General features: G+C 38.6%; 1 protein-coding gene across 4 annotated transcripts in view; it reads left to right on the plus strand.

The window, feature by feature from the left end:
• SLC44A1 (solute carrier family 44 member 1) overlaps positions 1–24946 on the plus strand; it is a 231916-nt gene that overhangs the window by 174155 nt on the left and 32815 nt on the right. The window contains exons 15-16 of one of the 4 annotated variants that reach the window (XM_070795225.1): positions 1281–1361; positions 4752–7115. In XM_070795225.1, coding sequence (XP_070651326.1) covers positions 1281–1361; positions 4752–4775 — 105 coding nt within the window. In that variant the 3' untranslated portion in view covers positions 4776–7115. Of the gene's footprint in view, positions 1–1280; positions 3350–3822; positions 4727–4751; positions 7116–24946 lie in introns of those variants that run through there. The other 3 variants (XM_070795227.1, XM_070795224.1, XM_070795226.1) reach the window with 3 other exon arrangements.

Raw genomic sequence — 24946 nt, forward strand, 5'->3', positions numbered from 1 at the left:
CAAAGATAACATAGTCTTTATAGTTACATAGCCTCTACAGCTTCCCTATATTAGAACCTCAGTTAAACGTTTTAAAAAAATTTGGAAACCATATTAAAATGATTTAAATACTAGGATCTATGTTAAATGCTACCAAATTAAAGATATTGTTAATGATACTTTGCTATTAATCTGTGAAATATTCCTATCTCAAGAATGAATAGTATTGAAGATTAAACATTAGACATTGAAATAACAAAACATCTTCCAGTAATATGGTTTACCCAGTTAAATCTAAAATAAATGTATTAATAAATAAGCTAGATTTTTTTTCAATTTCAAAAATTCTAAATGATTCAACTGACCTATTTGGTACTCATTATCTCTGTTACTAAGAACATCACCAGCTACATTTTGGGCATTTTTATAATCTCAATTATAATCCTAACTGATTATTCTCATCATTGAACTTGACTTAAGAGCACTGCATCTCTCTTGTGATTAAGGCATTTAGAAGGAGGGGTTTGTTTTGTTCTTTAAGCCACTGATGAAAAATGGAGTAAAAAATACAGTTTTTCTCATTTTAGTTTTGTCTATAAGAATGATGAGGATATTGAATGAGGAAGTACTCCATAAACTTTGACAGGATAGAAATGTTTCCTTTGGGGCATAATCCCATTTTAACTGCTTCTGACCAGCTGTTTCTGGTTGTTACTCCCTGTCTTCCTACTTTATAGAATAATTTCAAAGCCATATATAGACAATTTTTTTTAAGTAGCTTATTTCAGTTCAGTTCAGTTCAGTCGCTCAGTCGTGTCTGACTCTTTGTGACCTTTATGCCTTGGTAAAAATAGTATACTAAGTAGTGTGAATGCTTTCTTTTACCTCCTAGGGTTATTTTAAAGAGGGGGCTTAATGGAATAAAATGTTCTTGTTTCATTTATTTAGCCTTGATATGGAAAAAAGTAAAATAAGAAAACAAAATTCTAAGGGTGAGAAAATAGTCTTTTCTAAAAAACAAGAGTTATTTTCTCTTCCAGATAACTAAACATCTCTTTGACTCTAAGTAAGATTGTCACGAGGAATGGTGGGAAAAAAGATTTTATATCAACAGCTTGCAGTCCGTACCCTCAAACTGAGCCATTCTTGTGTATGGTACCAAACATTATTTATTGCTGGTTTTTTTTAGGCCATCCGTTTACCATTACTGAGTCAAACATGTCAATATTCTTTAGAAATCATCTACTGTCTAAAGTCTGAAAGGACCTAAGAATTTATGTAATCTGGTTCCTGTTTTTCAGGAGTTTGTGGAAAACAGTAGGAAAGCAATGAAGGAAGCTGGTAAGGGAGGCGTTGCTGATGCCAGAGAGCTAAAACCGATGGTAGGTGGTGATGAGGGGGCAGCTGCCCTCCAGGAGTTTCACTTTCTCTTCCTCTCTCTCTCTCTCTTCACTGACTGCGCTTGTTCAGGAGAAGCTGTTGTGATCTGTATCACGCAGGACATGCTGCTCTTTCTGTTTGTGTGTTTACCCATCACTTGGATGGCAGAATTCTTGTCTCAGCTGAGGCCGCCCTCTGTAAAAGTAAGCTGAAAGGAACAGTGTTCATGGCGGGGGTTGGGGATCTCTTTGTCCCTGAGGTGAACTTGGCAGTTTCCATTTTTTTTTGTTTTTAGCTATCAGAGTTTAGTTTTCATGGGACTGAACATTTGGTTGTGCACTTGAACTGACAGTTTAATACTTATCATTTTAGAAGTGGTGATAGCAATTCCTTTCAACTTGCTGAAATTCATATTTCTCCTCTTTTTAATATTGGTTTATGTTGCTGTCTTCTCCCCTTTGCTGACTTTTTCTTCTGTTGCCTGGACTGTACTTTCTTTGTTTCTTAAGCGATTTTTCAGTAGCAAACAAGGCTATTTCCATCCACACCCACATTCCCTCTCAGTAAGACAATCTGGTCTTCTCCAGCCTCAGCTTAATTGTGAGAAAGATAAATTATCTCTGGTCAGTGATATATATAACCACTCTCTTTTCATTTGAAAAAAACAACTTTAAGTTAACCAGTGAAAGAGAATCCTGAGTAGCTTTTCCAACACATATTCTTACGGCTGCATAATGACAGATGTCTTTAGCTATATTGGTCAAATTACTGCTTGTATTACAAATGTATTCTTCTTAAATAGCATGTTTATTTCAAAATATTATATAATTGCATACATCCTTAAAACAGTTAATTTAAAATAACATGCCTTCCAATTGCATATAATGTCCCAAGAAAGGTAAGGTAAGGATTCTTTTGTCTTTCCTCTTTATACGTTAATAAATGGTTTGAATTATAAGTCTCTAATTTAAGAAATAGATAGTTTAAAACAAGTCCATTTACGTATGTAGGAATAGAGGAGATGGGTTCATGGCAGAGGTACATGTTTATACAAAATAATTGCATAGTCAACCTGCATTAAAACCTCACAGAATGTTTAGACATAAACTCTTCTCTATAACCCCATCTGTTGCCTGTTTCGGTGTTGCTCTTAATAGCATTGATGATGGTAAAATCAAAACTTCAACACTTATAGTCCCAAGGCACAGGTTGCTCTAATCATAATTAAAAAGATCTAGAATGGCCATATAAACTCTTAGTTTTAAGTGTGCATCAGCCAGAACTAGATGAACAGGGAAGGGACGCTAACACCAGTTTCTCCTATGAGAAACCTCACCTTCCTACCCTTTCTTTCTGCATCCCCTTTACTTCACATAGCCTGAGGGGGTTGAAGTGAAAATGCTGCCAACTCCAAGGTGGTCTGGAAAAAAGAGGAAGGCTTCCTTCTTGCCACTGCTTGGTTGTCCTAATTGTTCAGAAAATAAGGTTTCAAACCTAAAACTTTTAAAAGACACATACCGTCTTAAAATGTAAACTCTCCCCTCTTTTCTCTCTTATCAGCGGTTGAAGCTTACATTAAATCATGCTTCAGTGATAAGTGTTTAAAGAAAGGGAGAAATAATTAGAAGTTTAGCGCTAGCTACTCTGACCATGAGCTAGCAGGTATTTCTGTATTATTCTTGGGGGAAAGATAGCTGACTTGTGGCATACCAGAATGCAAATGTATCTTCTCTTACCTAGACGCCTCATTCATAGGCATTAGTACTAGGAGAACTGCCTACATTATGTGGCATTCTACTAGAAGCCAAAAATGTAGAAAGGGTTTTTTCCCCTTAATATTAGTTTCAGTTTTGAACTAATATCCCTTAATTCAGAAACTGCATTAAACTCTTCATTCTGCTTTTATTTTATGTTGTTCACTGGTTCGTTGCTTACAGATTAATGAAAAAGCCCTCTGCTATGTATCCAAATACATCTTTTATGTGCCTTGTTTTTCTGGTGCTTTGTACACTGTAGCATTTGATCTGTAAGAATGATATTTTAAGTGGTTCAGAAAGTCCCTGTGAGAGAAGTGTGAATTGTTGTTCACAGCATAGTTAAATCTTTTAACTTTTAAATCTTTCATCAGCACCTCTACTTCTTCTCTTCTTTTGTAGTATGCATGATAAGAGTTGACCCCAACTACCATCAGCATCTTGTGTATGTCCCTAAAGAATTATCTGAGAAATTCCCTCCTATAGTTTTGGGCTTGGTTGAATTTAGGATTGCTTGTTTGTATTTGCTTGGTTTAATTCACATGTTGTTCCCTTAGATGAAAGTTCTCTTAACAGACCATCATTTGTAGAAACACTGCTGTTCAAGTTCACTGTCTTTCTCTTTAATGCAATAGTTTAATATAAGAGGGTTTTTTAGTCTATAAAATAATATGCAGAAATCTAAGATTTAAATATTTACTTTTGACAGGGGAATCACTGAACTAAATATCAGTTCAGTTCAGTTCAGTCGCTCAGTCGTGTCCGAATCTTTGCAACCCCGTGAATCGCAGCATGCCAGGCCTCCCTCTCCATCACCAACTCCCGGAGTTCACTCAAACTCATGTCCCTCGAGTCCGTGATGCCATCCAGCCATCTCATCCTCTGTTGTCCCCTTCTCCTCTTGCCCCCAATCCCTCCCAGCATCAGGGTCTTTTCCAATGAGTCAACTCTTCGCATGAGGTGGCCAAAGTATTGGAGTTTCAGCGTTAGCATCAGTCCTTCCAATGAACACCCAGGACTGATCTCCTTTAGGATGGACTGGGTGGACCTCCTTCCAGTCCAAGGGACTGTCAAGAGTCTTCTCCAACACCACAATTCAAAAGCATCAATTCTTCAGCACTCAGCTTTCTTCACAGTCTAACTGTCACATCCATACATGACCACTGGAAAAACCATAGCCTTGACTAGACAGACCTTTACTTCCAATTTACCTCTTAGACTTGAGAGAGAGCCTCACTAGTTAAGGAAACGTTGAAGGTTTGTAAGGTCTTTCTATAAATCTTTGAAAATTATTTTAGAAAAATTTACCAAATATGATGAGGTTTAAGAAAAAGATATTCTGGCCTTCTGCTTTTTGTCATACAGGAGAAACTTATAGAGAAAATGGAGAGAAAAACCTGGGCACTAGAGCAGTGTAAACTAGAGATGAATTCTCTGCCTATCTTAAAGATGACCCAGAGGGAAATGTGAATTACAATAGGAATTTCAGCCCTTGGAATTTAGGTTCAAGGGAGAAGGATTCTCAATCCATTTTGCTTTATTGCCATTTGTGACCATCTGTGTATTTGTAACATCATTCATGATCTCCTTTTAATGATAACTGTCTAAGATTATACTCTGTATGACTTTGTTTTCTAGGCTTCGGGAGCAAGTTCTGCTTGAACCTAGCTGATCGTTATGGAACCCATTGACATTCCAAAACAATATATACACATAACTATGTATTTGTGTGTGTGGGTGTGTGTATATATGTATATGTATGTGTGTATATATATGTATACGTATATACACACACACACATAATCAGCCAAAATCAGAGAAAAGGAACAGGGATTTAATACCTTTTTTATGCTTATTTTTGTCAAACATGTACTCCTTTCATACGGGTGGCTTTTACAAGGCAACTGCCATCATTTAATGTTTTCAATTGTAATTGTCTTAATGGAAATGTTAAGATTCATATCTGATTAACATTTTTAATAACTTAGAGGAGATTTTAACTTTAATTATTTAAATTAGGTAAAATTATTGTACTGAATCCTCTGTCTAAAGTTTATTCAGGGGTGATTTCCCTGTTGTGTGCATAAAATCAAGACCTTATTTTACTGATGCATAAGTCCTAGTGGGACGAGACTAGGCATATGCTTTCAGGTTAATAAGGACTTCCTCCAATCAGTTTTCCCCAATCAAAGAAGCCATGTCATTTTCCTTTTAGAAACATACAAGTGGACCCAATTTGGGAATTTTCATAATAGCTCATGCATTTGTCAGCCAACATTAAAAAGTAACCAACTCCTCAGGTATTTGTAGTTTACCCTAATGCTTCTATAAAGAGAGTAGGTAAAAAAGAAAAGGGTAGATAATCTTTCTTATGCAAACTTTTTTCTTACATTTTGTCTTTCTTTCTTTTGATGTTAGTAGCATCCTCCACACATTCGTGTGCCTGATTTGAAAGGAAGCTGGGGCACCCAGCAAGTTTAGCCTTTAAGTTTCTGTGTATCGGTTTGCAGAGTAAATAATGCTGGGAGGAATAAAAAACGGAGAGACACATGGAACACAACGCATTGAAAATTCCGGTGCTTGGGCTTCTGCTTCAGAGGAACCCTAGTGGCTTAGAGCTAAACGGCCATTTTATTCAAATGCTTGCTGTAAAATCTTAAAAACATACTGGCAGGTGCTCCTCTTCTTGGCAATTCATTAAGTATCCAGAATTCTACAATGTTTAACTGAAGAATTGGTTAACGTTTTGATCCTCAAGTGTTGAACGTTCTTTGTGTTTGGGGATGGGTTTTGGGTTTTGGGGGGTTTTTTAATTCCTGAAGCTTACCAGATATGAATGGCTAATATTCCATTGTTCTGCTTATTGTAATGGTGAATGCTTTAAGAAAAAAAAGTGTAATTTGCTAAGAATAATTCATGATCTGTTTATGCGATAACTCCTTTTTGTTACAATTTTTTTAAAAAAAGCTATTTTTGTTAATGTAAAGTAAATATTTCAGAGCAGATTTTTTAAACTTATTGCACTAAATACAGGCTCTGTACAAAATAAAAAAAGAAAAGCCTCAGCATTTTATCATTCCATGGAAGGAGAATCTTTTGAAAGAAAGCATTGCCTCCTACCAGAATTAGAAAATGAATTAGACCGGTATTATGGAAATACATACAATTAATGTCACTAGGGCTTAATAAGCAGCTGTTTGCTAATGTGCTTCCTTTCAAAGGGTTGGACCTTTAAATTGCTGCAAAAGGTAAATTGTACTTTTTTTTTAAGTATCCGTGTTCTTTAGCTAGGCTAAAATTTGCTAAATGCCTTGGTTTCTTTTCAAAGCTCATGTAATATTTCTGATTTTTCAGAATATTTGCAATAAGAGTCTGGAATTAAAAAAAAAAAAAAGGAAACAAGAGCTCATGTCTTGGCAAGATCACGGAAAAGAAAATTATGAGAGTAGCTAATTTGAAACAATAATTCTCCAGAATTTAACATCTAACATCTGATGTCACTAAATGGTATCATTGTGCTCTTTTATATCATTTGAAATGGAATAAATATAATCATGTAACTAATCATCCAAATAGGTGAGAGAGCAAATCATGTAAGAAAATTTAGCATACCTTCTGTTTCATAGCCACACAGATTATGGACATTAAGAAACATTGGGAACTAAATTTAGGATTGGCAAAAGTCTAGAAGATGGGTATCAAAACAGAAGACATTCCAGACGCTAGTTATTTTAGGAGGTGTCCCTCCAAAGTGACCTGCTGGAAGTCTTGCATTTGGAAATTAGGTTCTGCTCACTTGGACATCCCAGCACCATGGACTCTTGCTGCTCCCTGTTCCGTATGCTCGCAATCTCAGCTATTTGGAAGCCACCAGGAATGCTTTCTAATTATCATTTGCAACTAGAACTGTAATCAGAAAGAAATTTTGTATTTTTGTATAACTGGATTGTGTGCCATTTTATATAACAGGTCCTGTTTTACAAATAAATTTTGTTCTACTAACATTGTGTTTAGAAATTATGATCTATGTGTAACCATGTCATTTGTGTTCCAGATTAATTGCCAGCCTGTTTCCCCTGCAGTCAATGTGTGTGCCATCCAGGTAGATATATGCAGATGTGCATATATTATTATGCACAGGCATAATATTACACGGGCACACACAGAGAGATATTTGATTTATAGAATATCACTCTCTCGTGAGCTTCATTCCTTGAGGCATTTTAGAAAGACTCACAGAGGCTTTTTAGCAACATTTGAATGTTTTGAGGTTATGTTTGGATAGTCCTGCTGCCGCTTTCATTCATCATGAGTCATTCCTCAGCTGGCTCTGGGCTGCCTCACTGCTATTTGCTCCCTGCCTCCCTCTCTGCCCAAGTGAGAAGAATAGAGGAAGAACAAAAATTATCTGTGAAATGTGGTTACCTGAATACTGTTATAAACCACTGACTCTGTGTTGTGGTTTTTGTCTTTTTCTGTGGTAAAGCTTCAAAAGCATGTTCAGGACACCTATTTCCAGAGTTGTAGTGAGCGTCCTGTCTCGTCAAGGGTAATCACAGTGAGAAGAGAATCATACTTGTTGCTGCCATCGGAAAATTCAGGCTCTGGTGCCTGATTCAGACTTTCTGGGCTCCTGCCTGAAGATTAAGCTCTGCTGTATATGATAGGGAAGGGAAAAGGTTATATTTCAGTATAAATCCGAGAGACCCATCTTCTATGGGAGGCTTACCAGTACATTAGGTAAACATTAGGAATTTAGCTAGAGCACTGAGATTGTATAATCCTTGCAAGGATGAGCACAGCTCAAAGCAGGTTGTTCCTTTAAACCATTTAATGCAGTGTTTAATGTTTAAGGATTAGAGCTTTTATCCTATCCTATTGCATAATTAAGTCCTAAGTTACTGCAGTTTAAGTAGCTTAACTGTATGTTTGTCCCTCAACTTTTTCCATTATGGTTGAGGAGGGGGCACTCACTGAGTCTATTTAAAAGTTATGTGGCAAATAAGTTTTCCCTTTGTACAGATGCTTTCTCTTATTTTTTTCTTTTTTCAGCGAAAGGCATTAAACTGCCAGTTCCCAATACCACTGATCTTGGTCTGCGAAGGGCTCTGTTATCTTCCAGGGCAGTTTCAGGATTTCACCCCACTAGAGGGTAGTGAGGAGATGACTCCTTCTTGTATTGTGGTCCTAAAACGCTTGAAACCAGAGTAAGGCTCCTCCCACCCTCTCCCTTACTACAGGCACCAAATATTCATGAGGCCATATTAATGCCCCTAAGGCCCAGACCGTTTCCACCAAGCACCACTACTAGCTAATAAAGACCACTGAAAAGCCTTCAGTGTAGAATTCTGGGGTCATTCCCAAACCTAGAGCTGATGGTTATGGTGACCTGCATGTTTTATTTTATTTTTGATCAGTAACCTCACTTGAATTTTTGGAGTTTCCAATAGCCTTAACATAACCTCTGAAATGTTTCCTTCAGAAAGGTCTTTATAAGTTTTCACCTTTCAGTAAGTTTTCTACTGCTTTTTTTCTTCTTTTTTTACTGTTACTTAAAAAAATAAAAATGAAATCCCCAGAGTGTGAAGACTTATCAGTGTACCTGCCACAGTTAATTTCTGTATTCTCTTCATATATTCCATCTGACAAATGAAAAGTGCACTATAATGGCTTGCCTAGAGTTGTTAAGATGTGGTCTGTGGATATATATTAGAAAATTGTGAGTTCATAAGCAAATGCATAAAGCAGAGCTTTGTGTATTATATATTCACAATGTAGAATGCCTTTTGCTTTAAATGCATATTCATGTATCTTTCTGTACTAAGGAATACATGATGGCCCATTTGAAAAGTAGTCTTTCTTCATAGACAGTGGCTGCTTTTAGAATTAGCTCATCTTTTTCATGGCACACAGCCCAAATTGTGAAAAAGCAGAATGCTTGAATGTGCCAAGAAAAAATATAAAGCTGGCAAACTTAGAAAACAAAATAAAAAGCATGTTGTATACACTTAAAAATTTTAAATAGCGTGTTTTCCCCCTTCATGTTTTATAAATTTGAGTCAAATTCTTATTCTCCCAAGTTTTAATTAAGAGGGAAATTTTAATCCAATATTTAAATCTTTGAAGATATCTTTCTTATAAAAAACTTCAATACAAAGTTTTTAAACTTGAGAATTTCTGTGGAAAACCTTTTCTATGGAAATACTGCAGTACCCTCTCTTCCTCCCCATATCCTTTTTATATGTGTAAAAAAAGACAAATTGTGCTTCCATTTCAATATCACAGGAACAGTTATCACTTTTCTAAATTAGATAAGAAGGATTTAAGTTTGGTATTTTCTAAAGGAATTCATTAGTAAATTTGTTAAAAAAAGATATGCAGTTGTTAGGGACCCAAATATTAGGCTATTTTATTCAGTTTTGATACTCAGTTTTACAGCATGAATGATTTCCTGAGAAATAACACTGTAGACCAGGGAATTCAGAATAGTAAAGCATTCAAGTAACTCATAGTCTAGTCAAGATCTAGCTGAACATCAAAGAGTTGTAATTTCCAAATGTTTCAGAAATCTCTCACTTTTATTTGCCAAGACATGAATTTAATATTTGATATTCAAAAGCAAGGGGCTTCCCAGGTGGCACTAGAGGTAAGGAACCCGCCTGCCAATACAGGTAGACATGAGAGACACGAGTTTGATCCCTGCATTGGGAAGATCCCCTGGAGGAGGGCACGGCAACCCACTCCAGTTATTCTTGCCTGCAGAATCCCATGGACAGAGGAGCTTGGTGGGCTATGGTCCATAGGGTCGCAAAGAGTCGCACACGACTGAAGTGACTTGGCATGCACGCACTCAAAAGCAGGTTTGTAATCTTTTGCAGGGACCAAGGGGCCCTTTGAGAAGCTTATGGAAGGAATGAACTATCTTTCTCTCAAAGTCTCATAGCCTACCTATGAATATTGGTACTTACCAATTTCAGACATGGAATCATCCTTTTTTTAATTGAAGTATAGTTGATTTACAATGTTGTGTTAATTTCTGCTATACAATAAAGGGATTCAGATAGAAATATTTTTAAAAATTATTTTCCATTATGGTTTATCATAGGATACTGAATATAGTTCTCTGATACAGTAGGACCTTGTTGTCTGGACTCATTTTTTTTTATAGCTTGAAAACTTTAATTTAGTACCAGCTTTGAAAGTAAAAATCACACCAATGTGAATGAAAAACAGGATGATCAACAGTGAATTTCCAAGATTTCCTTCTTTGAATGTGTGAGGATGTCTGTGTCCTGGGATGAATTTTTGGCAAGGTACCAAATTATTTACAATGGACAAGAAAATCCAAAAGGAAATAAATAGGGAATCTCTATAATTATCCATCTACCAAAACACTAGATTCTTTAACATTATCGCTCAGATGTGACATTTATGTCATAGTGTTAACAGTAGATCTCTGTCTAAAAATAGATCTCAGTCAACATGACTGAGAACATTTGAAGACGATAAATTAGCAACCTCACTGTAGTTCATAGCTGACAACAATTTTTAGTGGCAGATGCTGAGGGGAGAAATTCAGAGGTTGCTTTTCTCCAAGCATTAAATCGGGGGGCAGGGGGAGGTGTTTCCTCCCATTTTGAGTGGTTTTCAGTAACCACTAGAGCCACCTTGGACCACTGCCAATGGGACTGTGCTTCTACTACCCACATTCACTTCACCTTCCTTCTTTAGAATTTCTTCACATTTACCCCCTCGGGCTACCCTGATAGCTCAGTTGGTAAGGAATCTGCCTGCAATGCAGGAGATCCCGATTTGATTCCTGGATCAGGAGGATCCCCTTGAAAAGGGATATAGGCTACCCACTCCAGTATTCTTAGGCTTCCCTTGTGGTTCAGCTGGTAAAGAATCCACCTGCAATGAGGGAGACCTGGGATTGATCCCTGGGTTGGGAAGATCCCCTAGAGAAGGAAAGGCTACCCACTCCAGTATACTAGCCTCGAGAATTCCACGGACTGAATAGTCCATGGGGTCGCAAAGAGTTGGACATGACTGAGCAACTTCCACTTCACCCCCTTACTATTAAGAGTGCTGGAGGGTCCTCTGGGCCCTTGAAAAAGCAGGAAGACATCCTTAAAAGAGTCTGAAGTTATTCTAAGATTTGATTCCCGTGGTCATGACTTACAGTCAGACATCAAATATTACCTGTGTTTTCAAGCTGAAGATAGCAATGGAAATGTCACAACTGACTGGTGAAGAAAATAGAAATCAGGGACTTTGCCAATTGCCCAGTGGTTAAGACTCTGCATTTCCAATGCAAGGGCCCTGGGTCTGATCCCTGGTTGGGGATCTAAGGTCCCACTTGCCTGGGGTGCAGCCAAAAGCTAAAAAAGAAATCAGCTCCCTTTCCCACCCCATACCCCTAGAAGAGTTCTACTGAAACTTCCACAATAGTGAAGAGAGAGACCACAGATGGAAGTTCCCATATTGGGTGGAACGCCTTTTTGTCATACAAGTGTGTGACCTAAAGGGGGAATGTCCTGATATTCACCTAGGAATCTGATCCACCCATCTCATCAACTCAGAAATTGGAGTTAGTTATTTTTTGAGGAAGATGTGTTAAACCATCCTATGTGATTAAGCATTGAGAAGACTTGAGGAAAATGAATGGGCACAGGACTGGAGTGAACTTCCTACCAGCATCCTGCAGGCCATTCTACCTGCCACTAGAAAATGTGAGCACTTCCATCATTTACCATGCTGATCATTAGGCCAGAATTTTTTTCAAAAATTGTTTGAAGTAGTTTAGAGGAATGAAACAATGCTAGGACAGCTTTGGAACTGATGATTGAAGACAGAGACTGCTGAGTACATTTTTCCCATCCTCTGGGTTCTACTAGTTGTTCTCAGAGCTTTCTGGCCCTCTTGTTTTGGCTAATTTTGATTTTCAAAGACATCAGAGGGAGAAAGTTACCTTTCTTCCATTATGTCGCATTAGTACTACTAGACTATGATGTTTGTTGAGGTTTTCTTGATTTCTTCCATCCTATAAAAGAAGCTGGGAGCCCATAATGAAGTTTCAGTTATATTGTCTCAGAATATCCTTGATCACTGAGTGCATGTCTGGTAGATCTTATACCCGATGAAATTAATTCAGTGGGCTGTTGGCTGGTTTGGTTTGTACAACTAACAAAAGAGAGGGGAGAAAAGTGTGGAGGCCACCTAACAATGACAGGGGCTCTGGGAAAACAACCAAAGACAAAAGCATATCTTCTGAAGACCAGAGGTCCAGCAAAGAACTTTGTAGCACAGCCTTCCTGAACTCCTGAGTTAGAACAGTCTCCTAGAATAAAGCAGCAGAGTTTGAAAGATCAGTCAGTGCAGGGGACCTCCTCTGAGCCTCACGTCCACTGTCAGATCCTGTCGAGTGTATGGGGTGATTTGAGCAAAACAGGCCCATCGGTGTGATTCAGTGTCTCACTGCTTTGTGATCCACCATGAGAAGTATGCTGTGGTGCCACATATTTCTCAATCTGATGCCTTTTTTGTCTTCGGTTTTGTTTTGCCATTTGCATTCCTATTTCATAGTGTCACGATGAATTTTTGTATCACGTTTGGTCTTTGTCCACTACAAACTGTAGGATCACAGTTAAGCCTTCCGTGAATTCCCTGGTTTGGCATCTTTTACCTTAGCATTATTTTGAGGGTTTTTCCTCCCTTATTACATTTCCTTATTACAGTGCCACTACACTGTATTCAGGTGGGGAAATAAACACGTAGGTGCTTGAGCATGCCCCAAGGACACGGCCGTAGCCCTGTGGTATTTGTGGCTGTCCTTCTTGACACAGTATAGACTTTACAGAGGGTTGTGCTCTCAGAGGACTTAAAAAATATGTATATTAAGCAATTAACTTTCTGGAGTTATCAAAATTTGCTGGGAAATTAACTTCCAAGAGCTCTGAATTGGATGGAATTCCGTCTGGCTTCAGAGTACAATGAGCCAATATGAAGTGGAGCTTTGAAATGGTTTCCTTGTGCAGAAATATGATCTAGGAACAAAAGTGCTGATCTAATGCTAAGTTTTCTGTGTACTAACTCAGTTGCCAGAATTATAATGAAAACTGTATTTTAGTCTAACAAATGTATAGAATTTTTTATGTAATAAATAAAATTTTATAGGAAATAATGTCATTGTCTGCTGTGTCATAACACTTTCCCATGCCCAGAGTTGTGATGAATAGTGTAGAGGAGGAAAAATAATTGTTCTCCATACCTGTCTGAGTTCTTAGCTGAGACCCTATAATAGAAGACAGGTTAACAAGAGGAAAACACACAGAAGTTTATTAACATGTATGCCTCATGTATACATGTGAGATACCCAGGGGAAAATGAGTAACTCCTCTAAGTGGCTTAGAATTCAAATTAAATATCATCCTAATAGGGAAAGGGGAGAGAGGATGCAGGCCTTTTCGGGGAGAGTAAATGATTTTTAGGAAAGATGAATGGGCCCTTAGAAGAATAGATGAGAGGCATGATAGCTTGTGACAAAGTGTGTCTGGGTGTGGTGTCTACTTCTAGTCTCTTCTGTGATAAGGGTCAATCTTCCCTGACTGATGAAACTCCTGAGAAAGCGATTTATGACATTGGAGTTCTTTTTAGAGAATCTGTCTAGGGAGATAAGGCGAGTTCAGAGGATGCCTTGGCCTGCATTTGCTGTTTTTCAAGTGCCTATAGCTCAAAATAATCAATATAACAAAACAGCATTTTCAAGAAAATGGCATGTCTTGAACTTCTGCAGTCATACTTTGGGGTGGCATATTCTGCTAACTCTGCGATAGAAAGTGAGAGTAGGCAACATCTTGTTTTCAAATTAGGTCAATATGCTGCAAGGGTGCTCTGGAATTCCCCAGCTATTTCTTTCCAGTGTGTCTCAGCCTGTTCTAGGATCCCTGAAGTATGAAGCATAAATGTAAATATACTAAGTAAAACCTAACTTCCAAAGTACGAAGTTCATCCATTGCCTGGCCAGCCTTCCTAGCTGGAGTCTGAGTCACTCTGAGTACGAGGTCTGAGTATGAAGGTTGGAACTGAATTCAATCACCAGGCAGAAGGGAAAAGCCTCTTAGATAACGTTTGCCATGGGAAACACTCGTTGTGCTTGGTACAGTGCCCTGCACATAAATCGAAGCCTGGTGCTAAGTTGGTGAGTTGGTGAAACTGTGGTGTGCCAAAATTTAGGCAATAGCTGTGCCCCCATTAATGTTTGGAAAAAATCAAGCTTGTTTCAAACTAATCATGTTTTAAATGATACTGGAGACTAAGGGTGTTTTTAAGTGGAAGGTTTTTTTACAGTACCGATAAATCCAATGTAATTTTGGATTTTTCTCCAGAGGCTGCTGCACAGACTGCTTTTCATTAGCAAATGTTGAGTAATGCCCAGATCATAGGCCTGGTTGTTGATCTCTACCACCTTGCCAAAAGGAGTTATCATAGAACCTTGGTGAGGAGTCCTCAAATACTCCAGGTGTTTGAGATACTGAAGAATGTTAACCATTCTGGACTGTTTATTCTCTTTTGAGGGGCAGTAGTCTTGAAGCAGATTTGCACAATTCCTAGTTATATAAACTAGCTAGTGATTAAAGAGCCTGTGAAAAACCTCACATCTCCTGAAAGATACCCAGAACTCTTTTCTCTCTATTTGGCTATGAGAAGTTTACTCTTTATTCAATCTCAAATTTTAGAAAATAAATAAAAATCTAGAGAGTTTCTTTTAGGAGGCATACTGCTTGTGCACTCTAGAGGAATATATAAGCTGTGATTGAAATTTCAGCTTCAAATAGTGCTCAAAGCTCCTGGAGGTGTTGAAAAGTTCAGAAAGAACCCAGAATCCTATGAGGCCCTTTGAAAGTGAAAGTGTTAGTCGCTCAGTTGTGTCCGACTCCTGCGACCCCATGGACTGTAGCGGCCAGGCTTCTCTGTCCATGGAATTCTTCAGGCAAGAATACTGGAGTGGGTAGTTATACCCTTCTCCAGGAGATCTGCCCGACCCAGGATTACAACCCAGGTCTCCCACACTGTAGGCAGATGTTTTACCATCTAAGCCACCAGGGAAGCCCCATGAGGCCCTTTGACCTCCTATTTTTGTCCAGGTGCTGTGAAACTAACCCATGAGTCCAGGCCTCTTCACATTATTATTTTTAGTTGTTGCAAGTAGCAGTGAAGGTGAGGAATAGTTTGTGCCTTTAATTTGATTTTATGCCTTCTTTACTGTCCAAATCCTGAGAAAAATAATTTTAGAAGATGTACCTAGGTTACATTTAGGCTTCCAGAAAATGCAAAGCTAAGCTCTTATGCCATTTCCTGGGCTTATCAGCAATTTCAATAGGCATCTTAAAGCTCTCTAGGTAGTTATAAGCTCCCTGGCCAGGTATGTCAGACCAGAGAGGTGACAGTAAGGAATTGTCTTCAAGGCAAAGCAAAAGGGCTTTCACTCAACCAAACTCATACTGTAACCTCACATTTGGAGACAGGATATTAGGGGTTTGTGTTTGATTTGTTCTATCTGCCAGAAGGGATTCTTCCAGCTGACAACAAAAAACAATTTTAAGATGAAAATTTAGAAAAAAACTTTTTTTAAAAAACAGGCATGTGAAAATTGAGAAAAGGAGATTATCTGTAAGAAACCCTAAACTGCCATAAGATTAACTCCGAGTTTTCTGTAAGTCTTGTGAAGAGGACAACAAGAAAGGTACATAGTTTTAAATCTCTAATAAAAGGAAACATTAAATAGAACTTCAACAGGAGGGACCAGGTAGGTACTAAAAATGTTCTGATCTTTAATAACTTGAAGTGATGTCTACAATATAGTCAATATAAAAGGGCATAAAGCAATATTTATAGCATGATCTCATTTATGTAAAATCAATATGTTTATACATCTTTAAATGACTGAGGATATAATAGATGCTCTCTTAACCAATTCTATAGGCATTGCTTGTTGATTGGTTAATTGAAAAATCTGGTTAAGGAGGAAAGTCATTATAAAAGAAATGTTTTTTAAAACTACAACAAGTAAATAATCATTGGCCAAGCTTTGACCTAAGTATTCGTTCTATATATGACACCTTAAGTCTTCTGAAGTTGTCTATTGTCTTTTTCTTTTGGCAGCATTAAACATACCAATAATGTAAACCACCAAAAAAATGTAATAATGTGAAATATTGGTTTCTTTAAAATGGATCAAGAATTTAGAGATGCTGAATGATGCAGCAAGCTGAGTATAGACTGCTAGGTTTTATTTCTTGCCAATGTTTATAATTCTCATGCACACTTAACTCAAGAGGGGTATTTTAGTATCTTTATAGAGTCTTTCCAATAGGGCTTCCCTGGTGGCTCAGATGGTAAAGAATCTGCACACAGTATGGGAGACTAGGTTTGATCCTTGGGTCAGGAAGATCCCCTGGAGAAGGGGATGATAACCCACTCCAGTACCCTTGCCTGGAGAATACCATGGACACAGGAGCCTGGTGGGAGACAAAAATGACTGAGTGACTTTCACTTGCATAGAGTCTTCCCAAAGCATTCGCCTTCGCTTTCATAGAAATTTCTCTCTTCATACTCATTGTTTTTTTATCATATATGTAGTATTTTAATAATCACACCATTTCAATAACCACAGAACATGGCATAATGTGTTGAAATAAACATACCTGACTCTTGCTAAGCACGGTCCGCTGATGCTGAGAACAGCACATAGGCTGCTCTCCTGGACCATTCAGTCTGCTATGGACATCAGCCAGCACATTCTACAGAGGACTGGAGGGTGTTAGTTAATCTGGAAATATGGTTAAGTGAGAGTCAGCTACCATTCTTTTTACATCAAAATGAGAACAATGGTTATCTCTGGGATGTGACATTAGGGTAATTTAATTTTTTCTTTGCTTATGTGTATTTAAATATTTAAAAACCATTATATCTACTACTGTAGGCAAGAATCCTTTAGAAGAAATGGAGTAGCCATCATAGTCAACAAAAGAGTCCAGAATACAGTACTTGGGTGCAGTCTCAAAAATGACAGAATGATCTACGTTCATTTCCAAGGCATACCATTCCATATCATGGTAATCCAAGTCTATGCCCCAACCACTAATGCCGAAGAGGCTGAAGTTGAAGGGTTCTATGACCTACAAGACCTTCTATAACTAACGCCAAAAAAGGATGTCCTTTTCATCATAGGGGACTGGAACGCAAAAATAGGAAGTCAAGAGATACCTGGAGTAACAAGCTAGTTTGGCCTTGGAGTACAAAATGAAGCAGGGCAAAGGCTAACAGAGTTTCTCCAAGAGAATGCACTGGTCACAGCAAACACCTTCTTTCAACAACACACGAGATGACTCTACACATGGACATCACCAGTTGGTCAATACCAAAATCAGATGGATTATATTCTTTGTAGATGAAGATGGAGAAGCTCTATACAGTGAGCAAAAACAAGACCAAGAGCTGACTATGGCTCAGATCATGAACTCCTTATTGCAAAATTCAGACTTAAATTTAAGAAAGTAGGGGAAACCACAGACCATTCAGGTATGACCTAAATCAAATCCCTTATGATTATACAGTGGAAGTGACAAATAGATTCAAGGATTAGATCTGATAGAGTGCCTGAAGAACTATAGACGGAGGTTCATGACATTGTACAGGAGGCAATGTTCAAGACCATGCCCAAGAGAAAGAAATGCATCACAGCAAAATGGTTGTCTGAGGAGGCCTTACAAATAGCTGAGAAAAGAAGAGAAGCTAAAGGCAAAGGAGAAAAGGAAAGATATACCCATCTGAATGCAGAGTTCCAAAGAATAGCAAGGGGAGATAAGAAGGCCTTCCTCAGTGATCAATGCAAAGAAAGAGGAAAGCAATAGGATGGGGAAGACTAAAGGTCTCTTAAAGAAAATTGGAGATGCCAAGGGAACGTTTCATGCAAAGATGGGCTCAATAAAGGACAGGAATGGTATGGACCTAACAGAAGCAGAAGATACTAAGAAGAGGTAGCAAGAATACACAGAACTATACAAAAAAGATCTTAATGACCCAGATAACCACGATGGTGTGATCACTCACCTAGAGCCAGACATCCTGAAATACAAAGTCAAGTGGGCCTTAGGAAGCATCACTAAGAACAAAGCTAGAAGAGGTGATGGAATTCCAGTTAAGCTATTTCAAATCCTAAAAGATGATGCTGTGAAAGTGCCTCATTCAGTATGCCAGCAAATTTGGAAAACTCAGCAATGGCCACAGGACTGGAAAAGGTCAGTTTTCATTCCAATCCTAAAGAAAGGCAATGCCAAAGAATGTTCAAAGTACTGCACAGTTGTATTCATCTCTTACGTTAGCAAAAGTGAAGTCACTCAGTCGTGTCCGACTCTTTGCGACCCCGTGGACTGTAGCCCACCAGGCTCCCCTGTCCATGGGATTCTCCAGGCAAGAATACTGGAGTGGGTTGCCATTTCCTTCTCCAGGGGGATCTTCCCAACCCAGGGATTGAACCCAGGTCTCCTGCATTGCAGGCAGACACTTTAACCTCTGAGCCACCAGGGAAGCCCTTTATGTTAGCAAAGTAATGCTCAAAGTTCTCCAAGCCAGGCTTCAATAGTATGTGAACTGAGAACTCCAGTTGTTCAACTGAATTTAGAAAAAGCAGAGCAACCAGAGATCAAATTGCCGCCATCCGCTGAATCATCAAAAAAGCAAGAGAGTTCCAAAAAAACATCTACTTCTGCTTTATTGATTGTGCCAAAGCCTTTGACTGTGTGGATCACAACAAACTGTGGAAAATTCTTCAAGTGATGGAAATCTCAGACCACCTGACCTGCCTCCTGAGAAATCTGTATGCAGGTCAAGAAGCAACAGTTAGAACCAGACATGGAACAATGGACTGGTTCCAAATTGGGAAACGAGTATGTCAAAGCTATATATTGTCACCCTGGTTATTTAACTTATATGCAGAGTACATCCTGCAAAATACTGGGCTGGATGAAGCACAAGCTGAAATCAAGATTGCTGGGAGAAATATCAATAACCTCAGATATGCAGATGACACCACCCTTATGGCAGAAAGTGAAAGAAAAGAGTGAAAAAGCTGGCTTAAAACTCAATATTCAAAAAAATGAAGGTCATGACATCTGGTCCCATCACTTCATGGGAAATAGATGGGGAAACAATGGAAACAGCGACAGACTTTATTTTGGGGGGCTCCAAAATCACTGCAAATGGTGACTGCAGCCATGAAATTAAAAGATGCTTGCTTCTTGGAAGAAAAGCTATGACCAACCTAGACAGTGTATTAAAAAGCAGAGACATGACTTTGCCAACAAAGGTCCATATAGTCAAAGCTATGGTTTTTCCAGTAGTCATGTATGGATGTGAGAGTTGGACCATAAAGAAAGCTGAACACCAAAGAATTGATGGGTTTAAACTGTGGTATTGGAGAAGACTGTTGATAGTCCCTTGGACTGCAAGGAGATTCAACAAGTCAATCCTAAAGGAAATCAGTCCTGAATATTCATTGTAAGGACTGATGCTGAAGTTAAAACTCCAATACTTTGGCCACCTGATGCAAAGAACTGTCTCATTGGAAAAGACCAATTCATGGAAGGACTGATGCTGGGAAAGATTGAAGGTAGGAGGAAAAGGGGATATGACAGAGGATGAGATGGTTGGATGGCATCACCAAGTCAATGGACATGAGTTTGAGAAAGCTGTAGGAGTTGGTGATGGACAGGGAAGCCTGGCATGCTGCAGTCCATTGGGTTGCAAAGAATCAGACACGACTGAGCAACTGAACTGAAGTATATTTTTAATAAACTCTATAGTTTTTAGTGAAAATATAATTAACATAAAAAGCAAATATCCAGGTAAGTATAATAAAATGACTACAAACTCATGTGATAATAGGCCAATAGAGTAGAAAAGATGGTCCCTCCAATTTTATTATTTATTGGAATTTAAGAGCTAAAGCTATGACTCAAATGAATAAGAAAAAAAATCATTTAATAAATTGTGTTTAGCACAGTTGGCTTTCACTTTGAAAACAAATCTAAGTCAAATCCAAATGGATTAAGGAATGTTTAATTAGAGAAAGGAAAAGTGAGAGGAAGGAGTGGGAAGGACTTAATAAATGTAGAAGAATTAGGAGGGGACAAAAGAAGAGGAGTAGAGTTGCTGAGGCCCACATCTCAGTCCGTGGAAAATATGATGAGTGAGGCCTGTTTCAGATGCATTTACTCAGCGTATCTCCAGCAGTGTGCTGCGCACGTTCACTTCATTTCAGCAGACATTCCTGGGACCTTCTCTGGGCAGTAGGATTTGTATTTTGGGAATTCAGTGGAAAATACCAACTCCCTGATCTGAAGTAGCTCATAACCCCATGAAGAAGACAGATGGCAATGAGGGTGCTTCTGGAAGACAGAGAGAGGTGTTGTTGGGTTGTTAGGAGAAACTGAGCTGAGTCCTGAAGAAGGAAGGAGAATGAGCCAGATGATGAAAGAGCTGGAAGGAGGAATGGAGAAGATTCTCCCCAGAGGAATAGCGCAGGCCATAGTATAGCAACCAAAGGAAATCTCAGTCGTTTAGAAAACCCAGAGTCAAGAAGTGACCCTGGAGGGGATATGGGAGTTGTGCACCTTCGTTCAGACATCAGTTGAGTGTTGTCAAGAGCTGGCGGGGAGACTTGGGAGAGAGGGGAAAGGAGGAAGAGAAAGATTCCAGTGGGAAATCTATAGACCCGTGACTAATTAAACCTGGGTAGGGGGGGGATGTAGAGAGTACTGTGGGGTCCACTCAGCATGGGGTATGCGACCTCTTCATTTCAAGATAGGGACTTGCTCCGAATGGTCAAGTCCATCAGGCTCTGAGTCTGTAGCTCACTGATATTGGAATTCAACGTTTCCCTCTTCTCAGCACCGTCTGCAAAATCTCTGTAATGATATGAAGGAGCCATTTGGAAAGGAGTTTGAAGGACTAAAAATATTTCTATTTGCCAACAGATTTTTTTTCTATTCCCTGATGAAGAAAATCTACCTAATTTCTTTTTTTTTTTTAAGAGACCCCAACCTAACAATGGCTTTTACAGCTAAGGTAACTACAGACAAACTTTTTCTCAGTGGCTCTAACTCTGTTCTTCTTCGTTGTCACCTTAACCATCTGTGTGCTTCTCTGCTAACAATACATATAGTGTATTTTTAGTGTGTGTGTGTGTGTATATATATTTATGTATTTATGTTCCACTTTTTCCCAAAAAGGCTTATGCAAAATAAGATTATTAAAATAAAAATAGAAAAACAAAGACATAAACAGGAAGAAACAAATATGCTAGACTCTAGGACCAATATGTTTACAGGACATTTAAGCATTAAGTACTTGGAGCTTCCTAGCAACCTTAAAAGAAAGGACAACAGCAAGATTTATAAAATTGTATCCTCTTATGGAAAAAGGTAATATACCTTCTTCAAGTTCTTGTGAAAACAAAAATAATCTGCATATGACTCTCAGATTGGGGACCTGAGCTGGTAAAGTCCAAGCATGTAACTACCTGATGCTTTAACTGAATTTGTTACCTCATTTTTATCCAGATCAGCCTCAATTAAGACTTATAAGACACGTTCATAAGTATAAATGAAACAGAAAGGAAGTATTTGTTTATTCCAAAGACAATTACAGAGTCCTGTATTCACTGAGGATACAGAAATAAGAGACCTAGTCTTTGCCTTCCAAAACGTCATGGACTGTTTAGGAAGGCAAAGGGTTAAACATGATTGTAATATAATGTACCACTGCTCTCAGGGAGTTAACACAGGAGTAGCACAGAGACTGCCTGAAGGTGGGAGAGGCAGGAGATGGGGATGTGAGAGGGTAGAGAAGCCTTTTGAGAAAGGGAGGTAAGTGTCCCAAGCAGAGGGAACAACATATGTGAAGAAATGATGTCTGTGACTGTACTGAAGAGTAGGCGTGGGGACATGAAAAGGGAGAAGCCAACAGGTGTCGGATCTTGAGAGTCTTTGGGCCATACTAAGGGACTTGATTTCATGCTGAAGAAAATAGGGACTCACTGCAGGATTTTTAGCAAGGGAATACTTGAATTTTAGAAGGAAAGAATCATTGTGACAGCAGTGGGAGAAACTTGCTCAGCCTGTTAAAGGGTGTTCACAAAAAGCCCACAGCTAACATTATACTCAGTGGTGAAAATCCAAAAGCTTTCCACCTGAGATCAATAACAAGACAAGTATGCCTCTCTAGCCATTTCTATTCAGTATTTGTACTGAAGGTCCTAGCCAGGATAATTAGGTAAGAAAAAGAAATGAAAGGCACTCATATTAGAAAAAAGTAAACTTTCTTCTTAGATGACATTATCTTATAGATAGAAGATCATAAACAAATCCTACAGATACACCAATTAGACTTAATAAACAATTTAAGCATTGTTATGGGATATAAGCTCCACACATAAAAACCAGTTTTATTTCCATGCACTAGCAATGAACAATCCAAAAAGGAAATGAAGAAAACAATTCCATTCACAAGGGCATCAAAAAGAATACAATACTGAGATTGTATTTAACCAAGGAGGTACAAGATGTTCACATTGAAAGCTACAAAATACCATAGAAACAAATGAACAAAGATAAAAGTAAATGAGAAGACACACATTCATGGATTGGAAGAATGAATATTGTTAGGATGGAAATAGTACCCAAAGCCAAATCCATGTAATCCCTATCAAAATCCTAAAGGTTTTGTAGAAATGGAAATGGTGATTCAAAAATTCATATGGAATTACAAGGAAGCCCATATAGCCAAAACAATTGTGAAAAAGAATAATAAAATTGGAGAACTACCATTTCCTGATTTCAAAACTTACTACAAAATTAGTAACAAAATGACTTTATTTTCTTGGGCTCCAAAATCACTGAAGATGGTGACTGTGGCCATGAAATTAAAAGATGCTTGCTCCTTGGAAGAAAAGCTATGACCAACCTAGACAGTATATTAAAAAGCAGAGGCATTACTTTGCCCACAAAGGTCCATATAGTCAAAGCTATGGTTTTTCCAGTGGTCATGTATGGATGTGAAAGTTGGACCATAAAGAAAGCTGAGTGCCAAAGAATTGATGCTTTTGAACTGTGATGTTGGAGAAGACTCTTGAGAGTCCTTGGACTACAAGGAGATCAAACCAGTCAATCCTAAAGGAAATCAATCAGTCCTGAATATTCACTGGAAGGACTGATGCTAAAGCTGACTTTGGCTACCTGATGCAAAGAACTGACTTATTGGCAAAGACTCTGATGCTGGGAGGGATTGAAGGCAGGAGGAGGAGGAGAAGGTGACAAGACGAGATTGTTGGATGGCATCACCAACTCAATGGAGATGAGTTTGAACAAGCTCTGGGTGTTGGTGATGGACAGGGAGGCCTGGTGTGCTGCAGTCCATGGGGTCACAAAGAGTCGGACATGACTGAGTGACTGAAGTGAACTGAACTGAACTACAAAGTTATAGCAATCAAAACAATGGGGATACTGACACACACATAGATATAAAAATCAATAAAATAGAATTAAAAGTACATAAATCAAAGTGTGGTCTGTTGTCAATTGATTTTTCAGCAAGATTGCCAAACTACTCAATGTGGAAAGAATAATCTTTCCAATAAATAATGTGTGTACAACTCCATTGGACCCCTATCTCACATCATATACAAAAGTTCACTAAAGAATGACCAAAGACCTAAATATAAGAGCTAAAACTACAAACCTGTTAGACAAAAACAGGTGAATTTTCACGACCTTGGATTTGGCGATAGTTTCTCAGATACAACAAAGCACAAGCAACAGAAGAATAAGTAAACTGGACCTCATGAAAATTAAAAATGTTTTGCTTCAAAGGACACTTGTTTAAAGTACGAGAAGACAGCCCACAGTATGGGGGAAAATATTTGTGAATCATGTATCTGATAAGGGTTTAATACCAAGAATAAAGAACTCCAACACTCAAAGACGAAACACCCAAAGCCCTTGAACTCTCCTATATAGAGCACCATATGGCCACGATGTATTTGCTGGACTGCCAGACTTGCTCTCCCCTCTTTTAGTTCATATCTCCCATTTTTCTTCAGCATAAGCCTGATTCTGGGAACTGATCCTGTTTATCCAAATTACAAAGGACACGTCTTAAGAGCTAAGCAGACCTGAGAAGAGAAATGGGTGGAATAGTCTTTAATTGAAGGACCAAGCCTTGCTAAGTAATTTCAATCCAAGAAAAGATTCCAGTAGAGAAGACCAACTCTAGATGTGAGTAAACAAAAAGCTCCCCAAATGACTGTTGCCAAAATAAGACAGAAGTTTCCATCTCTTACATGTTGCCGAAAGGTAATGCATTACAGTGATTAATTAGGAACATGAACTCCAATTCAAGCACACTTGTATCCCTTATGAACTATATGACTTTGGGCGTCAGATCTCTAGGCCTGTTTTCCCACCTATGTAATAGAGTTATAATAGTGCCCAACCAAAGAACGTTTTTGTGATGATTAACTACATTTATTAAATGTAAAGTACATAGAGCAGCACCTATGCGTATTAGCCACTCAGTCACGTCTGACTCTTTGCATCCCCCTGGGCTATAGCCCTCCAGGCTCCTCTGTCCATGGAGTTCTCCCAATAAGAATACTGGAGTAGGTTGCTATGCCTTCTTCCAGGGGATCTTACCAACCCAGGGATTAAACCCAGGTTTCCTGCACTGCAGGCAGATTCTTTACTATCTGAGCCACCAGGGAAGCCCAGGGCAGT

The sequence above is a fragment of the Bos indicus genome, chromosome 8, assembly GCF_029378745.1.
Source record: "Bos indicus isolate NIAB-ARS_2022 breed Sahiwal x Tharparkar chromosome 8, NIAB-ARS_B.indTharparkar_mat_pri_1.0, whole genome shotgun sequence".
Taxonomy (NCBI): Eukaryota; Metazoa; Chordata; class Mammalia; order Artiodactyla; family Bovidae; genus Bos; species Bos indicus.